Raw genomic sequence first — 23,804 nt, 5'->3', positions numbered from 1 at the left:
AGATTTTACTCTCAGAATTGTAGACTCTGGAGTATGGGAGAGAAGAAAGGGAATCCATTCCAATTTCATTGCCCCTCACCAATGGCTGTAATCTCGAATTGCATGATTATCCTGAAATTTACAGTTTGCTTCCATGTCTTAAAAGCTAAATCATGGAAGGACACAATTTTAGATGGAAAAGGAGAAAGACGAATTGGAAATACAATTTGGCCATGACGATTAGGTGGTAAGGAGAGATGGAATATTGATTAAGCCTGATCAAGTCCCTCCTTTTCCACTCATTAGTATGGGCCACATTTTGCACTGAAAATGACTTACTCTCACTATTTCTTAAGCACAGAATTGAAGGAGGAGTATTAGAGAGGAACAAGTTAAGTTCTTTCCAATTTACTGGATTACATGGTTTCTCTGACATGGGCTTTTTTTTAAACCTCTAAGATTTTACACAATGCACATGTCAAAAAGTCATGGTCAGAATGAGTTAATAACAGGCCACAGGATAGTGGGTCTAGAAGTAAGGAAGAAAGAGATCTCAAAGTGCTGATTTTTTTTTTTAGGTTTAGAGGAGGAAAAAGAATTAAAGATAGGCTTCAAGTTGAAGAGTAATCACTGTCCTCTTGATCTTAATATTTTGAAGAATAAAGGCATTTATTCCAATTTCCCACAAATTCTGCATTTCTTTTATAAAACTTGATAAAAAAATAATATGTGGATGAGATTGTTGCAGTTTATGGATTCCTGTGCATTTCTTTGGACTGAATTTCATTTCCTCCTTACTCTAATGGTTACTGGTTTCTTGGTAGTATAAATGCACAATTGGATCATTGCTTTTCATATATGTCGATATAAACTACGCTGAATCTTTGTAAGGTAGATATTGCAATTCTGCAACAAAGTAAAGTAAGGTAGGAGACTAGTGATTTATGTAGATAACAGTGACAATAGAAGCATTCATTTAATAAATATTTATTGAGGGCCTGGCCTGGTGGCATAGTGGTTAAGTTCGTGTGCTCCAGTTCGACTGCCTGGGGTTTGCAGGTTCAGATCCTGGGCATGGACCTACACACCACTCATCAAGCCACGCTGTGGTGGTGATCCACATACAAAATAGAGGAAGATGGGCATAGATGTTAGCTCAGGGCCAATCTTCCTCAGCAAAAAGAGGAAGATTGGCAACAGATGTTAACTCAGAGCCAATCTTCCTCAGCAAAAAAAAAAAAAAATTAATTAATTAATGAGTGTCTATTATGTACCAGATACTCTTCTAGTGCTGGGGATACATCTGTGAACAGAACAAAAATCCTGCTCTCATGTAGCTTACATTCCAATGACGGGAGACAGACAATAAAATAAGAAGCACAAGTGAAAAAGCACATTGTAGAGATTTTTTAGAAGATAGTGCATCAGTTAGCTATTGCTGCAGAGCAAACCAGTTCAAAACTAGGTGGCTCGAAACAATAAGTATTTATTATTGCTCAGAAGAGCAAAGGGAGATGGAAATCAAAGAGAGAGGGTTAGGTTGCAATGTGAAATAAGGAGGTCACCTTATTGAGAAGGTTACTGTGGTAGGCAGTCTTTTAGATGGCCCCCAATGATCCACACCTCCTGACAATCCTGTCCTTGTGTAATCTTCTTCCTTTGCGTGTGGGCAGATCTGGTGACTCCTTCCCAACAAATAGAATATGGAAAAAGTGATGGGACGTCACTTAGGTTTAGGTTATAGAGACGTGTCTTGCAGCTTGTATGCCCTTGCTTGCTTGCTGTGATGGAACCTGGGTACCATGCTATGAGCTGCTCTATGGAGAGACCCATGTGGCAGGGAACTAAGGGAGGCTCCCGGCTTTAGTTCAATAGCCCATGAGGAACTGAATCCTGCTAACAATTGTGTGAGTGAGTTTGGAGGTGGGTCCTCCCTCAGTGGACCTCATTGATGAGGCCTCAGCCCGGTGACACCTTGATTGCAGTGAATTCTTGAGGCAGAGGCACCCAGCTAAGTTGCACCTGAAATTCTGACTCCCTGAAACTATGAGATTGTAAATGTTTGCTGTTTTAAGCTGCTAAGATTTCGTGTGCTTTGTTATACAGCAATAGAAACTAATACAGTGACTTGAAGGAGGTGAGGGAGTTAGCCATGTGCCTAACTGGGGGAAGAGCATTTTGGGCAGAGGGAACAGCCAGTACAAAGACCCTAAAATAGGAACATAACTGATACGTAAAAGGAACAGCAAGGAGGCCAGTGTGTAGGAAGAGTGAATGAGGGTAAGATGGGAGATAAGAAAGGTGACTGGAGGCCAGATCATAGGGCAGGCTAGTAGGTTATTGTGCGAACTTTGGCCTTAATCTGAGAGAAACCGGGAGCTGTTGCAGAGTTTTAAGAGAGTAGTGACAAGATCTATGTTTTTGAAAGATCATTCCGGCTTTTGTTGAGAATCAACTGTAGGGAACAAGGCAGAAAGCAGGGAGACCAGTTAGGAGTCTATTGCAGTAAATTAGGCAAGTAATGATGGTGGCTCAAATCAAGATGGCAGTTAGTAGAGTTATGGCAACAGGGAGGAATTCTGAATGTATTTTGAACGTAGAACCACTGATTGGTTTGTGGGGTGTAAGAGAAAGAGAAGAGTCAAGGAAGACTCCATCATTTTTGGTTTGAGTAAGTAAAAAAATGTAGGGAAGACTCTTGGTGGGTCAGGTGTGGGGGATGAGGAAAATCAGAAATCACTTTTAATCATGTCGAACTTGAGATATTTATTATACGTCAAGGAGAGATGTTAAGTGGGCAATTAGACACATGAGTCTAGACTTCAGGAGTGATGTTTAGGCTGGATATATAAATTTAGGAGTTGTCGGCGTACAAATAGTATTTGGTCATGAGACTGGATGAAAGCACCAAGTATAGATACAGAAGAGGACCAAGAACTGAGAATTGGCGCACTCCAACACTCAGAAGTCAGGAAAGAGAGAAGGAGTCAGTAGAGGAACCTGGGAAGCAGCAGCCAGGGAGGCAGGACAACCCAGAGGTGCGGCGTCTTAGAGTCAATTAAGGAAAGTGTATGGGGGGGACGGGACCACCTGCTGCTGCACTGTTGGTGTGATACTGAGGATCGAGCACTGGATTTGGCATGGTCGATGAAGACCTTTTCAAGAGCAGCTTCACTGGAGTCATGAGGTCTAAAGAGTGCCTGGAGTGGGTTTAGCAGTGAAAGGAAAAGAACTGAAGCTAGCAAGAATAAAATAAATCTTTCTAGTTTTGCTGCAAAGGAACCAGAGAAATCAGATGGTATCTTGTGAGGGAAATGGGGTTAGAAGGTTTTAAAAAGGTATATGTCTGCTGATGAGAATGTTGAGGAAAGGGCAAAAATCTGAAGATCTAGTAGGAGGGAGAATGGCCAAGCAACGTCCTTAGGTAGAATCTAGTGCTCAAGTGGAGGGGCTAGCTTTGGGTAGAAATCCAGAGAGATTATTTATCATTTCAGGAAAAAACTGTAAATGACTGAAATAAGCAAAAAATATTGCCGTGTCCCGTCTAGCACACTCTTCAGGCTATCTGCACCTTTGTCTTGGAGCTATTTTACAACTTGTTAAGTCCTAGACAATTGATAGGAATGGAAATAATTCTTTTCCTAGACATACAAATGAACTTTGTCCAACGGAGACACAATCGATTTTCCTCCCTGGCTACGAAAGCCAGTTTTGCATCCATTAAGCAAATTCATTTTCCCATGCCTCATATATGTGTCTGCTTTTAGGATTCTTCTCTGAACTGGTTCTAACACCTTACTGGTTCCTTCATTACCTAATGAGTTAAATAAAATCTTTGGCACACGCTCGTTTTATATTTGTATGAGAATCATGATTTTACAGTCTTTTAAAAAAAGTATTCTTGAGCCGGCCCTGTTGGCCTAGTGGTTAAAGTTCGGCACACTCTGCTCCTGCGGCCCAGGTGCGGGTCCCGGGCATGGAATCACACCACTCATCTGTCAGTAGCCATGCTGTGGCGGCAGCTCACATAGAACTAGAAGGACTTACAATTAGAATATACAACTATATACTGGGGCTTTGGGGAGGGAAAAAAAGTATCCTTAACAATAGTAATGAGGAAAGGTAGTGTATATGGGCACATGTGCTTAGGTGGATGGAGGTGGTGGTGGTAACCTGTGCAGTAGCTTCATTTCAACAGCTTCATTTTCCTGAGGACAGAGAAGGTGTAACAGTCAGCAGAGAGGGGGAGTGAATGGACTGGAGAATGTTAGTATGACTGTAGCATTAAAGACCACTTGAGGTTGGTGGTCATGAATCTGAAGTGGGCTGTCAGTGGATGGTATTTCTCCAGCCACAGTTTGGTCACATAGGTACACACACAAAGGAGGGAATGTTGAATTTAACCAGGGTTGTGGCTCTGCTAAATCAGTAGGAAAAAGCAATGTAGGGAGGCAAGAGTATTGAGGCTATATACGGAGGAATGATTATAGTGAGTTACTTGGAATTTAAGCAGGGTAAGGAGATAAGACTTATAAGAGGTGAAGGACAATAAAAATGCCATGAGATCAATAGATTGGAGGTCCCAATAGGGTGGAAAGATGGTTGACGTTGCAGTACTAGAACAATGAGCTGGAAAGACGGGAGTTTTGTAGTCAGAAAGGAAGCAAAATATTCTCCCTTCCCCTAGTTTTATTTTATGGTCTTTCTCAATGAGATGATTCCATGAAATCAAGTCTTGTTTTTTTTCAAGAGTAAATGGGATCTGCAGACAGGCAGGCAGCATGATGAGCAGTCTCTGTGGAAGGTTGTGCAGTTTGCACACTGCACAAAGGACACGAAGCTGAAGAGGTGAGTGGGGCTGAGATCCAGGAACTCTGCTCATTGAGCTGCAGCTCCATCCCCTGCTGCCTTTTGTGTCCACACAGGTTCATGCCCTGCTATCATAAGGATGTTCCTAGAGGGATGTCTTTTCTAATTTACAGAAAGGTGCTGCGTGGGCCAGAGGGCCCTGATAAAAACTGCACACGCGCCATGAGGCTTTACCCAGAGGGCGGGAACCAGGAGGCAGATTTGTCTTTCTGCTGAGAAATCCCCTGTGTTCTCTTGTCCTCTAAGTGCTTCAAGTGTTTAGAGTCTTTTTGAAGGAAGAGATGCAATATTATACTTTCTCATCATATGCATAGAGTAGCTCTTTCTAACAGTTTTTTTATTTGGATAAATTTTGCTTTCCCCAAAACCAATACCTGGTTTTCTAGGAGATCATTGGTGTTTGAGAAAAATGATGAAGGATGCATCACATGAATTATTCACGGATCACTGCCACCTCCACTGTTTCTTGTCCTTTTATCAGAAAAATCTTAGAAGGTTAGACTAATCTAAGGCATTTATAAAAACCAGTTGAATGGTTTTTGTTTCTGATAAGCAATGTGAAAGTGTGAGCAGAAATTGCTTAGCTAGGTGTAAAAAATTTCTACTTGCTCATGTACTATTTTAAGGTCTTCTTTATATATCAGTTCGTTCTAAGATACATTCCTTATCAATGGACCTTGTTTTCAGGTACCTTTAGTGACGCTGATGTTTACAGTCTCCTTAAACTATCTATTAAGCTTCATATAAAAATATCTGCAAAGGCTCTTTTTTTTTTGGTAGGAATTCTAGCAATAACCACTCACTGAATTAAAACACAATACAGAACACAGCTTTGTAGAGACAAAATAATCCATGCTCACTGAAAGCAAACGTTAGTATAGAGAATGAGCTACAACTCGGAGCTACAACAAAAACACAGGCTGATTCCAGCACACTTCTATAGTCAGCAGTTAATCCAGGGAATGCTGTTAGGAGGTGGTTCAGCATTACGTCCTCTAACCTAACAGTAACAGAGAATGAAAGATTAAGATTATCCAACTAAACCAGCGGGAAAATCAAGACTCTCTACCCCTGAGCTGTTTCTGGGTTATCCATGAGAAGGGTGTGCAGACTCTCTGTGGAGCTCTCCCTTTGGGCACAGGGAACATTTTTGCTAACACAAAGAGCAATGCTGATTGTGATCTTGCAAGCATAGCACATTTCTCAATTATTCTCCACTGGCTAAGCTTTCATCCAAGACCATGCTAGTTTGTTCTGAACCCCTTTGAGAACATCACTACTTCCTCTTTTTTATCTTCCCCTAGAAATGCCACGTTTGGGCAAGGAAGGGCAGGGGAAAGGAAGAGACATGAAGAGTGTGCTCGGGACAGCAAGGATGCTAGCGGGCCTGGAACAAGGTGAGTGGGCCTGGGGACGCTTTCTCACAGCCCCTGATGGGGTTCTTCACAGGGGACGCGCATTATTTTACTTAAATGTGCAATGAAATTCTAGAAGGCCAGCCAAATTCCTAGTCTAATCTGGGTATAAAATTGCATGCTAACGCAAAATACATTTTCCCCCCAAACAATTTGCTATTAAAAATTATTCATGCCATTTGTGTGGAAATTGAGACCAAACTGCAATATGCTTTACATTTCCAGTGTAGAAAGTTTTGTTCCTGAGTCCTGGTCCTGAGGATGGCAAATCTAAATGATAAATGAAATAAATATGCCATGTGTTTGAATAGACTGAGCAACTGATTGAAGGTATTTGATTGATGGGACAGAAAATGCTACATCAGAATTGTTGTAAGAACTTTAGAATGTGCTTTGACATGCATATGTTGAAAGTAAGATTCAAAAGATTCTCAGTTTAACAGCTGTGGTTTATGACTCCAAGGATGGGGCTGGGGAGGATATTCTTAGACTGTGCATTTGATATGTGTCTGGTTAACAATGGTGCATATTAGGGCAAAACTTTAGTACCCAGTAGACTATGATATCTGCATAAAAGGAAAAGTTAACACCTCGGTTGATAAGCCAGTAAATCTCATGCTGCATGAATGTGCTGTTTTTACTGCGTGGCTCAGGCTATAGTTATTATTTTTTAAGTTTTTATTTTTCTTTCACAACACACATTTATCTCCCTTCGATTTAATCATGGCTATTTTCTTTAACATAAGTTATTTTAGGTGTCAACTTTATTCCTAAATATTTCTTCAGATTCATTCTATTAGCTGAAATGAACTCAGACAGACATTAATCCAATTTGAATAACTACAACAAATGAGGCTACAGTACTATCCAGTCCAGAGTGTCAGTCACTCATGAAGGCTTTTTATGCATAAACATAAAAAATTTTATTTTCAGACGCTTTCATTTTTAACGTACACCCTTGAAAGAGATGCCAAGAAAGCATTAAATAAAAAAGGTTTCAAACTTTCTGTTTGGCTGTGATTTGAGGGGGAGATGAGTGGAAATGACCACTGATGGTTACATAACTGGAAATCTTTGTGGTCATGTGTGAAAGTATAAACTAACTCCAACAAACTCATTTTTCCCTGAATCCACTGGTGCGAAATTATATATTGTTGTTATTTTCAAAGGCTGTTTGCTTTTATTGAAATGCAACAGTTAGTGAGAACCTACTATCTGATGATATAGTCCAGCTAATCTGTCCCTAACAGGAACGAAGCCACGGATGGTGTGATCTTCCTTTGTGCATGTATGTGTAGGTTTGAAGCCGTCTGTATATTCTTGGTTAGTTTGCTTTTGAAGCAGCTGGAAGCAGTCTCACTGCTTAGCAGTGGGTTGGTTTTATAAGGCCTCTGAGAGAGCAGACACAGCACTCCCTGGTCTGCTAGAAGTGTTTCTTCTTTGAAGATTCATTTTCTTGAGGGCTACTGCTTTGCTCGCTTCAGTGAAGACTCTGGGGTATAAAAACGGAACAGAGAGTTTCAAACACTTCTGCAGAAACTGCACTTTGGTGTCTAGACTCTGTTGTCCTTAGGAATTGAACCTGTCACCTGGTTTGCATTCTCCATGACTGAGGTTATCTTAAAACAGAAATGGTAGGAAAGCTTTCCTATGCTTTGGGTAGGAGACAAATTTGCTTTTGTAGAATTTGTGGCTGAAGAAAGCAAACAGGGCATGGCTGAAGAAGACATATGTCACCACTAGCCACCAAGTTAAGTTGTGGAATCCAAAGGTGACAGCCATGGAAATGTAGATCATCAGCTCTGCTAAGTAGTTAGGGGAAGACACGTATTCAAACCAGTCTCCAAAAGGGATTCGGTGGTTACAGTGAATGACCACTCCTGAAACAGGAAAAGAAGACTTCCTGAACAAATGAAGCTGTGAAAAGAAAGTTTTACCCCTTCACTCCCCAAAGAATTCACAAAAACTCTTATTTAGAAAAGTGTCACAAACCTGTGTGTGAATCACCATCCTGTCACACTTCCATTGTCAGTCTACTACTTTTTTTTTATTGAGGTAACATTGGTTTATAACATTATGTAAATTTTAGGTAAACATCATTATATATGATTTCTGTGTAGACTACATCATGTTCACCACCCAAAGACTAATTACCATCCATCACTGTACACCTCTTTCACACTCCTCCTTCCCCCCAATCTACCACTTTTTAATAAAGTCACAGGCTTTAGGTTACACTATCAACCGTAAATAAGCACAAAAGGAAAGCCCATTTCTCCAACCATCCTCCAAGCTAGTAATTAAGAGCTCAGACTCCAGTTCAAATCCTGGCTCTACTGCTTACAAACTGTGTAACTTTAGGTAAGTTGCTTAACCTCTCTGTGCTTCAATTGCCTCACCTGTAAAATGAGGGTAAGACTGTACCCACCTCAAGTGAGTATTGTGAAGCTATATGTAAAGCACTCAGAACAGGGCCTGGCACAAAATAAGCACTTGATAAATATTGAATAGCACTTGATAAATACTGAATAGCACTATTCCATTTTTAATACTTCAAAAAGCCCCCAAAAAACTACCTGTGATAAGTCAACACAAGCTAACTAAAAAGTCAAGTGTTTTGCTTTGGCTGGAATGACATCAGCTCAGCCGGGTAGTACTAGTGCTCACATGCTGGTGAGACACACATATGCAGTGCAGGCCCCAAAATGTGGGCACAGATAGAATCAGAGAATGTCAGGGCAGGCTGGGGCCAGAGAGATCTGTCAGTATAATGCTCTCATTTTTCAGACGGGAAGGTCAAGACCCAGAGATGTGTCTTGTCAAAAGTGAGTGTTTGATAGATTAATCAACTAAATAGGGAAGGAAGAAAAAGAATGAAGGAACATGGACAACAAATATCTGAGGGTTAAAATCCACATGCAGTGGACCCATCTCACCTGCTTTATTTTTCCTGAGATTTCCGAGAATGACATGGCACTTATACTGATGGGCAGATGACCAGATGAACATCATCATTCCGAGGATATGGAACCACCGAGCTTGCATTAAGAGATTTTTCCCCATCACATAGACTACAGAAATAAGAATTATCTTACAATTATCAACTCTGCAAAATTCCAGAGGCTCAGGGAATTAAAAAATCATACAGTCAGTAGAGCACAATTATCCACTTATTCTGTTCCTCATGACTAGAAAATTGCCCTGATATAATTTCCCAAGTACAGAAGGGATACCATCCCTCTGGACAAAGGAGATATGCTCCTCAGCCAGGGGCAGCTTCAATGGCTCCTGGCAGAGAATCCCATAATGACACATTCTCTTGCTCCTTCTTCAAAAGCTTCCAGCACAGGGCTCAGCTCCGTCTCCCACTCTTGTGATGTACTCTTGTATGGTGGGATGACTTTGCCTTTCCATTTCTAAGCCTGGTTTTATGTCTTCTTTCTTTCTTTCTTTTTTTTTTTTTTGTGAGGAAGATTAGCCCTGAGCTAACATCTGTTGCCAATCCTCTTTTTGCTGAGGAAGACTGGCCCTGGGCTAACATCCTTGCCCATCTTCCTCTACTTTATATGGGACACCGCCACAGCATGGCTTGACAAGCGGTGCGTTGGGAACCGAACCTGTGAACCCTGGGCCGCCAAAGTGGAGGGCGCGAACTTAATTGCTACGCCACCGGGATGGCCCCTGGGTCTTCTTTCTTATATTCTACAGTCAGGAAAATGCTGCCTAAAGAGATCTCTCGCTGAGCTACCACGCTAAGCCACTGCTAGTGAGACCCTGAAGGCAGAACGCTGACTTGACTGGCTCAACCAATGAAGAAAACCACTAGAAGTAAAGGCTGAGGGTGGGGCTTCTCAAAAAGAGGAGAAATGTAAATTGCAAGACGAAAAACAAAACAGGATCTTTTCTGATTAGAGAGAACCTAGTCAGAGAGATTTAGTTCTTTTTTTTCTTTGTTGAAATTTTTGTTGTATATTATTTTTTGTCAGTCACCATACAAATGCATCCCTTCATCCCTCGTGCCCACCCCCCTCCCCCCATGCCCCCCAGGTAACCACCAGAGATTTAGTTTTAGGAGAAGAAATACTCCAAGCATTATCTTCCTCTTTCTTTTCCAGCTACCAGGAAGAAGGGGAGAATGCAGGTCTTCTAAGGGCCTGAAGAGCAACCCTTGACCATCAGAAAAGCAAATGAAGGACTTCCCTAGGATCAGCAGGAAGCAGTCAGGCTAGTCAGGGACTTCACTGAAGAAACAAGTTGTCCACTGACAAGAGGGAAGGGCCCAAGGCTCTGGAGCCAAGGGGGAGCCCCTACAAAGCGGATCCGGGTAAGAGAAGCAAGGATCCTGCTAGTCCATGTGGGTCCCTGGAGGCAGGGCTCAGCTGACGACAGCTAATGACTACTGAGGATCCCCCAAAGTCTACCTGTGTTAATTTCTTTTAAAAACTTGCTCTATATAAACAATCTACCATAGTCTCTTAATGTTTACTAGGTTTAGCCATTTAACTAAAAGGTTATATTTTTACAAGTTAAAAATAAACAAAATATGAAAAATACAGTTTTAAATTGCAAGGGCTTTAAGAGCAAGTCCGTATAGGATTAAAAGTTGAAGCAAGAGTCTGGGCGTTCACAGCACTGCAGAGTCACCTACTCTAAATGCAGAGAAGTCACCTGTGAGGGAAAAAGATCTGTAAGAGTCAGTCGGAATTACAATGCAGGAGAGGAGGCAGGTGGAAGGCTCATATTCACTGAGGGTCTGATCTGTGTGGTATTCAATCGTTCATTTATTCGTTAGTTACTTGTTGAGTGTCTACTGAGCCTGGCACTCCTGTAGGCAAGAAGGATCAACCAGGGAATATGTCAGGCAAGCTCCCGGTCCTCATGAACTCATGTGCTAGTGCCAAGAGACAGACAGAAATAAGTAAATCAATAACCAAGATAATTTTGAGAAAGATAGTACTCTGAAGAAAGCAGAACAATGTAATGGAGAGTGACTGGGGGAAGACCCAACAGACTTCGAAGAAAAGGACATGTGAAGATCTGGGAGGTTTACAGATATTCTTTCTTTTCATTTTCATAAGAACCCTCTGAAATCAGTATATGTCCCTAATTACCGATGAAGGTTCTAGGTTCAGAGAAGTTAAATAAGCCAGAGTTCAGACTCAGGCCCACCTGACTCCCAAGCCCAGTGTTATTTCTATCAGACCCCGCATCTGGCAAATGCCCCAATGTGTTCTCTCTCAACAAATTCCTGAAACCAGTTCTTCCCACATTGTCCCAAACGACTGCAGATGACCTCTTGAAGGACAAGTAGGTGAAACAGAAGACAGCTTCAGAAAGGAGTGTCTAGAAAGCTATTTTTGTGGGTGCCTCAGCTGCTTTTCCTTGACTATTTACACAGGAGGGAGGGCAGAAGTTGGGATCCAGCCAGCAGCAGAAACTCCAGAAGAGCTATGTAATGCCAATGGAAACTAACAGACTGAAAGCTAGTGGGTTACCAAAGTGCTTTGGAAAGTTCCTTTGGGTGGAAAACCCAGTACTGTTAACCAGGAATGACAGCTAAAACCATGACATGGGCTGCACATGAATGCCACAGCAGAAAGATCAGGAGGAAAGCTGACTTGATTAAGTTCAGAGGAATCCGATGGAGAGATGTTAGCTGAGTGGCTGGAGCCAATAAATAATTCATGAATTGAGAAAGATCGTCAATAAGTTGTACTTTAAAATCATTCCTCAAACCATCAGAGGCCTTAGGTTGTTCTACAGCCACAGAGAGAGGATGTTCAAGGGACACTCTGACACTGAAATTGAACCTGAGGAGCTCACTCACTGAGGATTGGAAATATCTAGACCTCAGTCTCAATTTACCAGGATGGATAGGGCAGCTTTAGGAAGCATGGAACCTTGGACTTAGAGAAAAGTCATGAAAAGATCTACCCTCAGTGTCTAGGCTGATGGATACCACGGCTGCAAGGTGAGGTTAATCTCAGCACTAAAAACTCATTTCAGTCACCCAAAATGACTTGAATTCTTTATAATTAAGCATACACTGTTTTTACAAAAATGATAGTCATAGGTGTTAGATATTCACCAGCCCCCCACAAACCCACTTCATTTCTTCTTCGTAAACCAAGATCACGACTTTGCTTCCCTCTTCCTGGCCAGGGAGAGCTTAGAAATGTTAAGGCACAATTTTGATTTACCACAGTCCTCTTTTATACTCAGGCTGCCTCACTTGAAGAAAAGCTTTGTTATAATGGGAACAATCACAAGAAATAAGCAGCAACCAACTGGCTCCCTTCTCCCTTTTGAAATCACAACTATTCACCACGTGCCCAGGCCCCTCTCCCCACCTCCTCTGATTTTCTATGATTTAACTTCCCCTTCCCCTGTGCTCACCCCTCACCCTTCCACACACACACCCCAGGTTGACTGAGGCTTGGTGAGGCAACTTTCCTTGCTGACCCTGTCTCCTGTTCTTGAGTGTCTCCTGCTTCCTGTTCAACTCTTGACCACACTCCCTCTCTCTCTCCAGACTAACTCCACATGAGTTCACTGACTTCAATCCCCATTAAGAGAACCCCACATCCCATTTCTTCATTCTTATCTGAAGCCGCTTGGATACTTCACACTTTACTATATTTACTGAAGGCATTACTGCTTATGTTGGTGTCTTTCAGGTTTTAGCAGTTATGGTTAATGAATATACCCTTGGGCATGTTGACTTTTTAAATCTACTATTAGACACCAAACTCATCAAATGCAAAGTGGATGGGGCAGGTCTCTTACTTTTAAACTTTCACAACGCCTGGTGGAGCGCTTCCCCTGAAGTGTACCTCATACACCCAGGGACTCAGCTAACAGACCTCGGGGACCACTCACCATTCTTGCCGTCCATTGGCACTTGGCTCAGCACAGTTAGGCCGACGATAACATAGTAGAAAAGTCCAAAACAGTACTGCACGACGTGAATCATGACATTGGAGAAGACACTAACATACAAGCACTCGAAGAGTCTTCGCAAGCTGTGTAGCCACAGAAATACTAACACTAAGAATGCAGACAGTGCCAGCTCACCTCCTACAATTCAGAACGCAACACATTCAGCAACTCTCTTCTGGGATTAATCCAAAGTTACATTTTTCCCTACTGTTAAACAGAGTATTAAACAAGATGAGCGCTAGGAAAGAGCCCTAGAGATCATCCAGTCTAACACCTTCCTTTTGTTAGCACCGAGGAAAGAGGCAAAGTGAACTCAAGGAATTTGGCTCCAGGTTACACAGTAAGCTAGTAACAGAGCTGGGACAAACTCAGGTCTCTTGACTCTGCCTCGTCATGTGGAAGCTTTCCAGGCTATGTGGACATCACTATAAAAGGGGTCTGAGTACTCAGAACCCAGGGTCTGTGGGTCTCTGGTCCCTGGCTCTAACAGCCAGATGAAGATGGTTAGGACGAGTTCCTGGATGACCTCTGAGTAGCCCCACCTGGTGGGATCCCTGGGGTCAGGGGAGACAAAACACACAGGTACCCACAGAGGCAGAAAAGGGGACAGGAACAGAGACAGGGAGAGTTATGCATATAACTCTTCTTTCCATATTAAAAAAAAAAAGAAACTATACTTTTAAGGGACTGTGGCCTTGAGATCTATCTTCCTACCTGCCTTTCACCCCTCTGCCCCAAAAGAGGTCAGAAGAGATGCTGGTTTTCAAGATGACATAAAACCTAGTTTTTTTTTTCTAGTGAGGAAGATTAGCCCAGAGCTAACATCTGTTGCCAATCCTCCTTTTTGCTGAGGAAGATTGGCCCTGAGCTAACATCTGTGCCCATCTTCCTCTACTTTATATGTGGGACGCCTACCACAGCATGGCTTGATAAGCAGTGTGTACGTCCGCGCCCGGGATCCGAACCTGTGAACCCTGGGCCGCCTCCGAAGCGGAGCGCGTGAACCCAACCACCAAGCCACCTGGACGGCCCCCACCTAGTTGTTTTTTTTAAACGAATCTCTCTCACACACACACAGACACAGACACACAGACACACACGTTGTAAGGATACAATAAGGATACAGCTTAATGAATTTTTACAAAGTAAACCAACACATCCCACCCATATAACCAGCACCCAGATCAAGAAACAGAACAGGACCAGCACAGCACCCTCTTGTGTCCCCTTCCTGGCACTGCCCATCCCCCACCCCCTCAAGGGTAAGATCTATTCTACTTGTATCAGCCTAGATTAGCTTTATGTGTTTTTATATTTTAACTATACTAAGGCCTAGTTTTAACTCTTTAGGAATAGGTTAAAACAAATAACCAAATAAAACTCACAATCAACCCTCCAAATACTAGAACCCCGCCAGCCCCCTGGTAAAAACATGAAGAGAAGAAGTTTTAATGCGCGCAGTGGAATTTGCTGAGGTATCCTCCCCTCCCAAATAGGATTTGTATAGTTTTCCCTTCCGACTGTCATCTTCTGCAACAAGTTCCTCTGGTTATACAGAAAAGGACTGTTCCCAGGGAGCCAGTGGTTTGGCTGCTGGAACAGAGGCCAGAGACAGTAGCAGAACAGTCTGTTTCTAATTCTGCCCCTCACTCACCGCCTGACATTAATCGAGGCCACTTTACCGTTTTCAGCTTTAATTCTCTATTTTAAAAATTGTTCTATATACCCTTTATCTGAGGCAGAATGAGGCTGATTTAAAGGCTATTTTGTAATCATCTGGTCAACAAATACAGTCAATTTTATTATACAACCCCAGCCTTACAGCATAACAAACATTTTTAACTGGTGATCAAAAAGTAATTTTCTATCAAATTTCTGGAGTTCTGAGACATGATTTTGGTTGGAACTATACAAATGATAAATGTTTCAAGGCAAACCCGAAGGATCCTAAAAGTTTTTCCCCTTCAGTGTAAGGACTTCTGTATGAATTTATCAACAGTACTAAAAATATCAGAGGGAGAACAGCCAGTCCTGTACACAGCCCAGTGCTCGCTGGACAGGCAGGGACAAGGAGCTAACTCTGAGCTCTGCCCCATCTCGGTGGAGCTCTGCCCCCATCTGGGGACATCCTGTGGGATGGCTGTGAACCATGCAGAACTCTCTTCGCCCCACCTTGCACTTCCCAGGCCCCGCGGAGGAGGAGCCTGAGCGTGGCTGTGAGATCCGAAGAACAGCCCCCTGCAGGCAGGAAAGATGGGAACAGGATGCCAGGGTGGTAATTAGCTGATGGAGTCCTTACCTTGGAATTGCTCAGCCCCAAGAATCCTGAGCAGGCCGTGCAGCCAGTTTGGTAAAGGCGCTCCCAGGAACAGAGATTGTGTAAGGTGCCAAAGCAGGAAACCATTCCACAGCACAGAGATGATATAGAAGTGAGAAAAATACCTGCGAAGGGAGCAAGTTAGGTCACAGAGTAGATCCAGTGTAAGCCAGCATGAGGAAGACGATTTTTAGTTTCTCGCGCCTCTTCTCCCACTCCCTCTGTAGAGTTCTGCTTCTTAATAGAACCTGAATCCTGCAGGGGTTCAGATTTTTAAAATTTCCTTTCAGATGATGGGACTGCTTAACTCATGGGAAAAACAGGCCTCCTGAGGTTAACAAGAACACGACTGACCTTGTGAAACTTAGATCGAGGGTCAATTAACAATCTCTCATCTCTGGGTAACAGGATTGGGCTCAAGTTCCAAAATGGGGGGCCCCAGGCCCTGGGAGAGAGAACCAAGATTGTGCTAACACAAGCCAAATCTGTGAAAGATTTCTAAATTTCGAGCAATATTGCTGCAATACAAGTGTTACACAAGATTTGCACAATCAGAGGCTCTCAGGGCTGTAAGAAATCTTTGAGGTTTTCTGATTCAGTGTTTTTCTAAATTGTGTTGACTGAAATTACTTTTATAATAAGATGACAAATATTAACTCATAAAACTAGGTACCAACTCCTAGGTTACAGCTCTCATACAAGTACAGCGCCTATTTTGCAATCAACACAGTTACAAATGGAATACAAATAAAACCACAAAACCGATAAAAATTGCAATTAGCAACTTGCAACGTTAATTTGATGTGAATGATGTTGGTTTGCTGAAATGAAATCACCTACTATGGCACAAGGGCCACAGAGGTTCTTTTGAGGTCTGTTTACCCATACTTTTCCTACTCTTTTTCTCTATTGAAACCAAATCAAAATCTTTCTGACTCTGCAGGGTGCCTGGAGGTCATCTGGCCTGCCCTGGTCTTCGATGCATCACGTATATATTAAGCCCTCCGCTCCTGTCTCATTAGTCTGTGACAAAGTAAGACAACCTGGAGTCAAGAGGATTAAACGGAAACTCAGGGACCCCTCTTCCAGATGATCCAGAATGAGCTTATACCAGAACTCACAGCCCCCAGACCATGCCCACAGCCCAGTCTGACAAACACTGATCCCATCTGATCATTCCAGAGCAACTCACTTAATTCTCCCAACAAGTGTTACAAATTCTCTCACTGGATCTGCCCTCTCTGAGTCATCCTCTTATTCCTGGATCTTCTCCAGGCTCAAGAGCTTAGTTTTCTCAAAAGTTCATGCATCAGCGTCAGTTCTACCCTCTCCTCCCCACCCCTGGGCCGCTGGCCTTTGGTTGCCTTCCAGGGTCTTCCTTAAGCCACACTTCCTAGAACTGAGTCCAGGTGTGGCCTGAGCCACAGGAGCCGAGCAGGATGTCAGCAGCGCTTGGCTCTGCAGGCTCCCATGGAAAGGGGAGGGGCCGGCTTCTGAAGAGCAACTTCTGGGCCAGCCACTTTATCTACTTCATTTTGTCACAAATATTTATTGAGCAATTAGAACTTGCCAGGCAGTGTTCTTGGAGGAAGGAGTAAGCAGACCAGGTGCCTGCCTTGATGAAACTGACCTTTCAGTGGACAGTCAACAAATGAACCTGGAGACGTCTAGCATAACACTGGGCGAGGGGACAGAGAGGGTGCAGAGGAGAGGCCATTCTGGATGGCCTCTGTGGAAGTAACGTTTGGCCAGAATGAGAAACCCTCGTGAATTTCTGGGGAAGAATTTTCTGGGCAGAGGAAACAACCACCACAAAGGCTCTGAGGAACAAGGAAGGACGCCTGTGTGGAGAGGGATAAGGTGGTGAGGTGGGAGGGGCAGCTGCTACAGGGTCTTGTAAGGACATTGGCTTTTATTAAGTGTGATGGGGACCCATTTGAGCAGAGTGACTTGAAGTAATAATTTGTTTTAAAACCCCGCTGACTGATGGAAAAGTTCTAGAGATGGATAGTGTTGATGGCTGCACAACGTGAATGTACTTAAAGCCACTGAACTGTACACTCAAAAATGGTTAAAATGGTAAACGTTATGTCATGTATACTTTACCACACGCACACACACAAAGGGCATTGCTCATTTATTTCACTCTTCTTTGAGTTAAAAAAAAGATCCCTCTGTTAACTAGGTAGAGAAGAGTCTAGTTGTGGGGAGACCAGTTAAGATTATTTCATTTCCTCTTCACAACAATCCTGTAAAGTTTATGTGGTTGTCTTCATGTGGCAGATGAGAAAACTAAGGCTCAGAAAGGTTAAATTACTTATCCAAGGTCACGCTGTAAGTGGCAGTGTTTGGCTCCAGACTCAGACCTGATGACTCTGAGGTTAAAATCACATGGCTGCGCGCCTATTCATGCAATCCTATTCAGGCAAGCAGGTTGCCTCAACCTGCTTTTCTGGCCCATTACATGTGCCAGTTTATGCCAAGCCTAAAGTCAACCCAATCACTCAAGATGCCACACCTTGCTGTGTTCTACTTCAGCCATGGTGTTTTTGATTCACAGGCAGACTTTTTTTTTTTTTTTTGGCTGGAGAAGATTCACCCTGAGCTAACATCTGTTGCCAATCTTCCTCTTTTTTGATGTGAGCTGCTGCCACAGCATGGCCACTGACAGACCAGTGGTGAGACTCCTCACCTGGGAACTGAACCTGGGCTGGTGAACCAGAGCATGCCAAACATTAACCACTAGGCCATTGGAGCTGGCCCCAGACTATTGTTCTCATTCCTACATTTTGTACGTTCTGTCTCTGGTTTTGCTTGCCTGATTTCCCTCTACAGGAAACATGTTTTACTCTTTTTTTGTGTGTGTGTGAGGAAGATTAGCCCTGAGCTAACATCCGATGCCAATCCTCCTCTTTTTTTTGCTGAAGAAGATTGGCCCCGGGCTAACATGCCCATCTTCCTCTACTTTATATGGGACGCTGCCAAAGCACGGCTTGACAGGCAGTGCGTTGGTCGGCGCCTGGGATCCGAACCTGCGAACCCCAGGCCACCCAAGCGGAGCACGCGCACTTAACTGCTCCGCCACTGGGCTGGCCCCACATGCTCTACTCTTTATAAATCTCTCGCTTTTTAAAAAGACCCAGCTTGGGGCCTGCCCTGTGGCTTAGCGGTTAAGTGCGCGTGCTCTGCTACTGGCAGCCCGGGTTCGGATCCCGGGCGCACACTGACGCACCGCTGCTGAGGCCGCGTCCCACATACAGCAACTAGAAGGATGTGCAACTATGACACACAACCATCTACTGGGGCTTTGGGGGGAAAAAAAAAAGGAGGAGGATTGGCAATAGATGTTAGCTCAGAGTCAGTCTTCCTCAGCAAAAAGAGGAGGATTAGCATGGATGTTAGCTCAGGGCTGATCTTCCTCACAAAAAAAAATAAAATAAAATAAAAAGACCCAGCTTTAGCTTCAAACAGCAGATCTAAAAACTCCATGTCTTTGTGTTGTAGACGTTCTCCCTCTCTTTCCTCCCTGGGCACTGTGCTTCATTGGGGCACTGTTTTCCGAGCCGTTGGAAACAGGGATATGGCGATCCTGAGGTAACATGGGGATCGGCATGGAGAAAGACTCCTTTAATAAACATTTTAGTGCTTATTATAGGCCAGGGACGGCTCTGGGGCTACAGCAACCAACACAACAGACGACTCCTGCCCTCATGGAGTTTATACTCACACACAAAAGTAAATTTCACAGCATGTCAGTACGTGATAATTGTTACTGAGAAAACTGTAGCTGGGAAAAGAAGAAGGAATGCTGGGGATGATAGAATTACACTTCTAAACAGAGTGGATAGAGCACGCCTCATTGAGAAGGTAATATTTGAGCAGAATTATAGGAAGTGAGGGCATAAACCATGTGACTACGTGGGGGAAGAGGGAACAGGCAGTGCAAAGGCCCTGAGGCGGGAGAGAGGACTAGCAGAGAGGCCCAGAAAACTAGACTAGAACCATATGAGGGGCAAATTACAAGAGACAAAGTCAGTGAGATGGTGGGGACAAGACTATATAGGGTCTTGGGCTCTTCCTGTGAGTGAGTTGGAAGCCAATGGATAGTTTGGAGCCAGGAGGCATGATCTGACTTAATACATATTTGCTGATTGCCGGAACTGATCCCAGGCCCAGTTAGGGGCATTACGGGGTTCACTAAGGAAGGGAACTGATGGTTACCGGGTTCTGACTAGGAGCCTGCCCTGTGCTGCATGCTTTAATGTCATCGCCACCTATCTGACAAGCAGATACCAATCCATACCACCACCTCTGGCCTGGACCACTATAACAGCCTCTTTTCCAGTCTTCTCCACACAATGGCTAGTCATCCTTTCAAAACATCAATCACATAAAGCCATGCCCCCTTCCCATCCTAAAGCTGTCAACAGCTCAGAACAAAGTCTCATCTCCACCATGGCCTGTAAAGCCCTGGTAAGCCTGCCCTGCCTCCCCCTGTGAACTTGTCTCCTGCCCTGCTCCTCCCTGGCCATCGTTTCCAGGGCTGCCACCCCCACCCTGTCTCACTCATGATCCAGGAACCCGGTTGGATTTCCTCTGAAGCACTTATCGCCATCTGAAATTATCTTGCATGTTTTACAAGACCTATTTACATATTTCCACATAACATAAGATGGAACACAAGCCCCAAGGAGCCTGGAACAGCTCCTGGCACATGGTAGGTACTCTCTGGTTAAACGAACAAAAGACAAGGTACCTCATCCAAAGTTACTCTCGGAGTAAGCAGTCAAGTTAATCAACAAACCAATTAAACCTAAAACTTCTTTTTTAAAAATTCATTCAAAACATACTGATTGAGGACCTTATTATCAATCCCCAGGCATTGAGCCAGGAAAATGGTAACAAGACAAATGTAAAGGTATGGAAAGTTTATAGTCTAGAGCAGTGATTCTTTTTTTTTTTGTGAGGAAGATCAGCCCTGAGCTAACATCCATGCCAATCTTCCTCTTTTTGCTGAGGAAGACTGGCCCTGGGCTAACATCCATACCGATCTTCCTCCATTTTATGTGGGACGCCACCACAGCATGGCCTGACAAGCAGTGCATCAGTGCGTGCCAGGGATCCGAACCCTGGCCACCAGCAGCGGAGCACGCACCCAACCGCCATGCCACAGGGCCAGCCCCTTATACTTGCCTCTTTAGGAAAAAAATAATCCCAAGCAAAATTACCTAAGCATTGTCTTAGGTGCAGAAACATGATTTACAGCAGCCTATTTCTAAGTGTAAAAATTGTAGGCTCATTTTCACTTTTAAGAGACTACTGAATTTTGTACCAAAAAAAATACTTAAATATAGCATCTAGACATTTTTGCCTTTCATTATTGGCCTGGATTTGCTGTAATTTCTCCAGTAGTAAAATAAATGTTTGTTTAAATTTAGAAAAAAGCAAAACACCATGGGAGGTTCCACTCTAGAATTCTGGAAGAAAAAAAAGGCATAAATTATTTCATAATATAGTAGAAATTACAAGAAACCCAAAGAGTACTAATTGTGGTAGTAATGAACAAGGGAAAGGTATCAAGTCTGTTTCTTAGCTGTCATATAACCACAGACCTGAGTAGTCACAGGTGGGGTATGAGAGCCAGAGAAATAGGTAAGTGCAGGGAATGATTTGAAATGTGTCCTTTAATCCACGGACACCAGTACCTTTTCCAAAATTCAGAAAATAAGTTGTTAGAATTCACACTCTCTAAGAAATAATTTTTTCTTCACTTTATAACATTAAAAAAATGACTATCTAGGAATGCCACTGCTATACAACAGAAAAGGACTTACTGCAATCAAACCTGTTTAAAAATAGGGTGACAGGTAATTTTCACTTAAAAACAGCCTGTAAGAAATAGGAGGTATATTCATCTTGTCTTGAATACTTCTATGTCTTCCCAGGGCCTCATTCCCTTTACCCTTCCTCAGAATGACCGGGTGCTTCCCTCTCTGTGTTAACAACTGATGGATCTTTCTCCAAGAGTCAAGAGTGGAGGATTATCCATGTTTTGGAAGCCAAGTTATACTTAGCCCCTGTCTTTTTCTCTCTGTCTTTTTTTTTTTTTTGCTGGGAAAGATTTGCCCCAAGCTAAGATCTCTTGCCAATCTTCCTCTCTCTCTCTCTTTTTTCCCTCCCCAAAGCCCTAGAACTATATTCTAGTTGTAGGTCCTTCCTGTTCTTCTATGCAAGCCGCTGATACAGCATGGCTACTGACAGACTGGTGGTGTGGTTCCACCCCAGGAACCGGCCAGGGCCAGCGAAACAGATGGTGCAGAACTTGAACGCTAGGCCATCAGGGCTGGCTCTACTTAGACCCCGTCTTATCTGCGGACCTCGGGCACTGCCCATGAGAGGTTTAAACGATATCCCAGGTGCTTTAATACATCAGAAACCCTATCACATTCCTCCAGATTCCTTCCTCAACACCAACTTAAGATGCATCTTAAAGATAGAACAGCCACTGCTCTATTCCTACCATCTACCAGTGTTTGGCTGACTCTTCCCAGCTATGTTCTGAATTCAAAGTAAAAAAACCCACAAAACAAAACCCAACTATAACAAGCCTTACAATTTCCGAAAGAATTCTATTTAAGCCCTATCGATGTACTCTTTCGTTGAACTTGGTTATGAAATCTGTTACAAGTCAAATGAAGCTTCGGCATCCAGCCTGCGTAAAATATGCCATCTTAGGCCACTTTCTCCAGGGGCACCTGCCAAGGTGCAGATTAGGAGGGTCAGTGTGGCAGAAGGCGGTGGCGCCAGTGTGGTGACCTGCCTCCCGCCCTTCGTCCTGACTGTGACGGTCGGAAATAGGGGAAACAGGCGCGAAGGAGGGGAAGGGCTCCCTTCATTTCTAGTGAGCTCCGGAGACCTCAGGTTAGATTAGGAGCCCCTAGAGTCCAGGGGAGGGGCAAAAGGGGAATTGGGGCACAAAGGAGACCTGAACTTGCCGCCCGGTGGCCAGGCCTAAATTTGGAAGCGCTGCCGTTATCCCGGAGGGAAGGACTCCGGGCGACCGCAAGTTCACGATCCCGCGCCCTCGAAGTGCGCGCGGCTCAGCTTCCTTGGTGTCGGCGGACACTCGGGACATTCCGCCCACAGGGCCACCAGGCGGACGCGGGAGTGCCGGGCGGCCGGGCCCAGGCAGCGCGGGGAACCCGTCTGGGCCTCCGAGGCCCGGTCCGCGCCGGCCCCGCGTCCGCCTCTGCTGCCCCCTGCCGGCTGCCCGAGCCGGGCGCTGCCGGCTCTCCGCGCCTTGGCAACCCGGGCATGCGCCCGGGGCGCGGTTACCTCTTGGGGACATCAAAAGCCCGGCAGGCGGCCGGGCGCAGCGGCCCCTCGAGCTTGGTTTTTCCATGGCGGATCAAGTCCTGGAAGAGCGCCCAGCCCGGGAGCAAGCCGGGCGGTACGAGCTGCAGCAGCAGGGTCAACAGGAAGGCGGCGGCCAGCGCGAGCCACAGAGCGCGCAGCGGGTTCAGCTCCGAGAGCTCGACCCCCATCCAGGTAGCCATGGTCGGCGCGCCCCGCTTCCGCGCCTCCAGGACCCGCACTGCCCGGCGGCGCAGCAGCCACCACTCGCGCGCCGCGCGCCACTCTCAGCCGGGCGGGGCGTCGGTGACGCGGCGAGGGGCGGGGACGCCCTCGGCCCCAACCCGGACTCGCCCCCGAGGCGGATGCGCCGCCCGGCCGCGCAGGTGGGCGGGTCGGGGTCAAGCTGGCCGCTCTAGGTTCCTAATCTGACTCAGGAGACCGCAGAATATCGTTCAACGCTATGCTTGGAAGAAGCGAAACTAACACGACCACGTGCCTGCAAGTCTTCACTGCGGCATTGTTTTCAATGGGAAAATGCGAACGACCCTGAATGGTTCCCGTTGTTTAGCTAAATTGTGGTACAGTAGCACGTTGGAATATCTTGCAGCCACTAACATGATAATTTTGAAGACTGTAGAAACACGGAAAGCTGTTTATGACAACTGAAACAGATTAAATGAAAAGAAGCCAACTATAAAATACGTGGCTATGATTGCAAACAACTATATTAATATCAATGTGTGTATATGTGGATGAAGAAGGCAGGTCATACACAAAGATGAATACATGTATTAGGATGTTGGGAATGTGTATAATTTAAACGCGTAAAGTAGAAAATCATCAAGGTAACTGCAAACAACACTAAAATAAAAGTGGTAAAAGTTGTATTTTAAAAACAGCCGTCCTCTCCCTGCTGGAATTCCACTTCT

General features: G+C 44.4%; 1 protein-coding gene across 1 annotated transcript; it reads right to left on the bottom strand.

Annotated features, from left to right (window-relative positions):
• Positions 1-6,056: 6,056 nt before the first annotated feature.
• On the bottom strand, positions 6,057-23,147 carry SRD5A3 (steroid 5 alpha-reductase 3). Its single transcript, XM_058547101.1, has 5 exons — positions 22,855-23,147; positions 15,502-15,644; positions 13,143-13,340; positions 9,200-9,334; positions 6,057-8,143 (listed from the first exon to the last, which is right to left on the bottom strand). Exons 1-5 carry the CDS (start codon positions 23,073-23,075, stop codon positions 7,884-7,886), a joined length of 957 nt encoding a protein of 318 aa, XP_058403084.1. The 5' UTR covers positions 23,076-23,147; the 3' UTR covers positions 6,057-7,883.
• Between the last annotated feature and the right edge of the window lie 657 nt (positions 23,148-23,804).

The sequence above is a fragment of the Diceros bicornis genome, chromosome 8 (genome assembly GCF_020826845.1).
Source record: "Diceros bicornis minor isolate mBicDic1 chromosome 8, mDicBic1.mat.cur, whole genome shotgun sequence".
NCBI classification, from domain to species: Eukaryota; Metazoa; Chordata; class Mammalia; order Perissodactyla; family Rhinocerotidae; genus Diceros; species Diceros bicornis.
The sequence above is the reverse complement of the archived record's forward strand: the minus strand, read 5'-3'. Positions and strand labels throughout refer to the sequence as shown.